The sequence below is a fragment of the Oncorhynchus kisutch genome, linkage group LG21 (genome assembly GCF_002021735.2).
Source record: "Oncorhynchus kisutch isolate 150728-3 linkage group LG21, Okis_V2, whole genome shotgun sequence".
In the NCBI taxonomy this organism is placed as follows: domain Eukaryota; kingdom Metazoa; phylum Chordata; class Actinopteri; order Salmoniformes; family Salmonidae; genus Oncorhynchus; species Oncorhynchus kisutch.
In genome coordinates this window covers 18,953,261-18,956,536 of record NC_034194.2, presented here as the reverse complement: position 1 = coordinate 18,956,536, position 3,276 = coordinate 18,953,261, and the positions used below count along the sequence as shown (strand labels likewise).

Here is a 3,276-nt window from a genome sequence, read left to right as displayed (position 1 = left end):
GCAAAACAACAAAACTTGTCACGATCCCAATACTTTTGAAATTCACTGTATCTAGTTTGTATTTAGGTTGATCAACTGTGGATACACCTATGCTTATCCTAATTATATTGTTTTATGAGTTGATGCATGTTAAAGTCTGGACCTCTGCCACAAGACTAAATATATTATACTCTGTCCATTAGGTCATTTTTTACCTCTATGCGCAAAAGTGAGGGACAGCTTCTATGCATGTTGATCTTTCCAAAGCTGTGAAATGTGAATCCACGTTTTGCCACTCTTGCCTTGAACAGAAATAGCTGCAATGAGGTAATGTGTGCCTCCGTGTTGCTGCTGTGAACGCGGGAGACGTTTTGTGCGAAGACTCTCCTCCACGTTTTGCGCGATCCTGAATCCAGACTTTTGTCTCGTCAGAGTCAAGATTCGGTTGCTCCGCCCATGACTGCTTGTATATCAGCACTGGATGAGAGCGGTTGAAACAGTTTAGTATTTTTTTGAGCTGAGTTTGAAAGTACACCATCTTGATTTCCAGAATGCACACCATTCACTGAGTTGTGATTGCAAAAACTGGACTGATACAGACACTCGCCTTGTGCTGACAGCGGAGCCACATCCAAGGGATCCCGTCAAAGAGGTAAATAACGAGTTTTGTGTTTGGAGTAGTGGAGTGAGCTGCGGAAATTGATTCACTGAAAAAGGAAAGTAATTACAATGTCACGGAGACATTTGATACAACCTTGCAGCTCTGTTTATTGTGACAGTCTGCAGTTACGTTGTATACATACATAGTGTCTAAGATTAATGTTTTGCATGGGATTTGTTTCTAAGTAGTTTTAATATAATACTTTGGAGGCTTTAACTGCAAAACTATTTACTGGGTGATAATCGTTTTCATTGCGCGTAAATTGTTGGATAGCCTGTTTTTCTTATCCAGTCGATGCAAATTAAATGTTTGTATTTTAATTTGTGACAGCTTGGGGAATGGTAGACCGCATGATGGCAATGAACCATGGACGATTCCCTGAAGCTGTGAATGGTCTCCACCATCACCACCCAGCGCGCAGAATGGGCATGGGGCAGTTCTCGAACCCACAACACCATCAGCAACAACAGCAGCAGCATGGCTACACTACTGGTATAATGGGAGATAATTTGGCCTACGGAGGGGGCAATGTAACAGCTAACCACGGAATTCGGCATTCTGTGGGGAATGTAAACGCTGGACACCCAAACGGCAACATGCCTCCCGGAGCGCGCTACAGCTCTCAATTTGTGGGACCTGCCGCCGCCGTCCCCACTCAAGGACAGCTCGCGGCAAGTATGCAGTTACAAAAGCTCAACACGCAGTACTACAGCCACCATACTCACCCCTCTCACCATCATTATATGCATGATTTGCATCCTGCGAATCATCAACTTAACGGGACGGGACAACAGTTCAGAGACAGCAACGCGAAACACAGCACGTCCAGTTTGCCTCAACAAGCGCATCATGTGCCTGCAGCAATACTGCCCCCCAACGTCATTGACACGGATTTTATTGATGAGGAGGTCTTGATGTCTCTGGTCATTGAGATGGGGCTGGACCGAATAAAGGAGCTACCTGAGCTGTGGTTAGGACAGAACGAGTTTGATTTCATGACAGACTTTGTATGTAAGCAACAGCCAAGCCGAGTGAGTTGTTAAATCTCACTAAGTGGACTTATACAGTCCTCTACTCAAACAGACTTTAAAGCATTCCTTGTTGTCCCCTAAACTCGAACATTGAGAGAGAATATCTGCAATATACCAATGGAAAACCATTCAAACATGTACTATACCAGATGATATATTCCTCAAATATTTTGGGGTAATAGACCTATACTGCAGATATAATGGAAATGAGTTTGTTTGATGTAGGAATGCACTACAATCTCAATTGAATCTTTGTCAGAAAGGCAAATCTTTACATCCATGCTATGCATCATTACTTCAAGCTAGAATCCTTAGTTGCTACATCAAGTTTTGGAGAATTTAACTAAGAAATTATATATATATATATATATATACCAATTGATTCTTGAAGAATATAACTTATAAATGCCTCATGAGCTTAGTTCAACTGTGATACCCCATCACCCAAAGGAAAAATATAAGCCCTTTTTTGTTAGCAATGTTAATATAAACAACCACTGTATAGCCTCAACATGGTTAACTATCATTTTGATATAATGGGTGGTCAGTCCTTGCACCAATAGCTATGTCTATGAATTTCAGAGTGGTTCTTTTGGCCCATTCCTCAGCTTTTTTAAAAACCAAAACAGTGGGGGTGCCCACTTTGTTATTGTTTCAATTAAGGATTCTAGCTTTAGTTGGACAACAGAACATGTGAAATCAAGAAAACCTTTTAGATGAGTAGAGTGTGTCTGCTTATTTGAATAGGCCTAGTTCTGGAGGAAAATAGAGCCGTACAATAGCGTGCTTGGTATATTTATTTTCCTGCCTCATTCAAACATTTTGGATGACAGAAAACGTTGAATAATTATGAATTGCAAATGAACCATATTCAAAATGCTCGAAGTGGTTAAGAAACATGCTTGTAGACAAGTACTGTGTAATTGTTCCCTACAATACTATACTGTACAATGTTGTGGCCATATACTTACCAGATATCTGTGCTTTAAAATGATTTGTCTATCATGGAGGAAAACTGAAACTTGTGCTTGTTTTTTTAATTTCCTCATCTGCTGCAAATGTATTTTTAACATTGCTTGTATCACAGCCAGGATGCACTGTGAGTTAACATGGTTTTCTTTGATATTGTGAAGGTTAATGGTAGGAATGGAACTGTCTTTACAGAGATGTGGATCCTTCAATAACAGAGGGGGTGATGTGTGGGTATTTTCCACATGCTTAAATGGGAACAATGTCTGTTTAGAAAGAGAGAAAAAAATGAGTCTTTGGAAAAGGGATACTCCTTCGCTTAAATATCCGACCCCTCCCCCCTGCTCTTTCATGTGTGGACAATAAACAGTGTGGAATGTTGTCAAGGTAAAGAGTATAATTTCACAGGACGTCTTGTTTCTCATCAGTCCTCAGAATTGACACCACTGTGCTTATTTAGTGTATGCGATACAAGGCAATACTACTGTGTTGAAGCTTTCCAGGAAAGTTTGACAGTATTTTTGTACATTTCTTCTTTTTTTTAAACTTTTTTTTTTTTTTAGAAGAAAATTGTTAATTTATTCTATTTTAATTTGCAAACATGAATAAAGCAGCTGAAGTGCATTACTGAAGTGA

The 3,276-nt window shown here is 39.9% G+C and overlaps 1 protein-coding gene across 1 annotated transcript; it reads left to right on the top strand.

The window, feature by feature from the left end:
• Nucleotides 1–469: 469 nt before the first annotated feature.
• On the top strand, nt 470–3,276 carry LOC109866607 (cbp/p300-interacting transactivator 2-like). The gene is made up of 2 exons (XM_020455360.2): nt 470–631; nt 971–3,276. The coding sequence occupies exon 2, from the start codon at nt 979–981 to the stop codon at nt 1,681–1,683; it is 705 nt and encodes a 234-aa protein (XP_020310949.1). The 5' UTR covers nt 470–631; nt 971–978; the 3' UTR covers nt 1,684–3,276.

Excerpts from the sequence above, each read along its gene's own strand:
- LOC109866607 (XM_020455360.2), top strand. The coding sequence starts at position 979 with ATGGTAGACCGCATGATGGCAATGAACCATGGACGATTCCCTGAAGCT.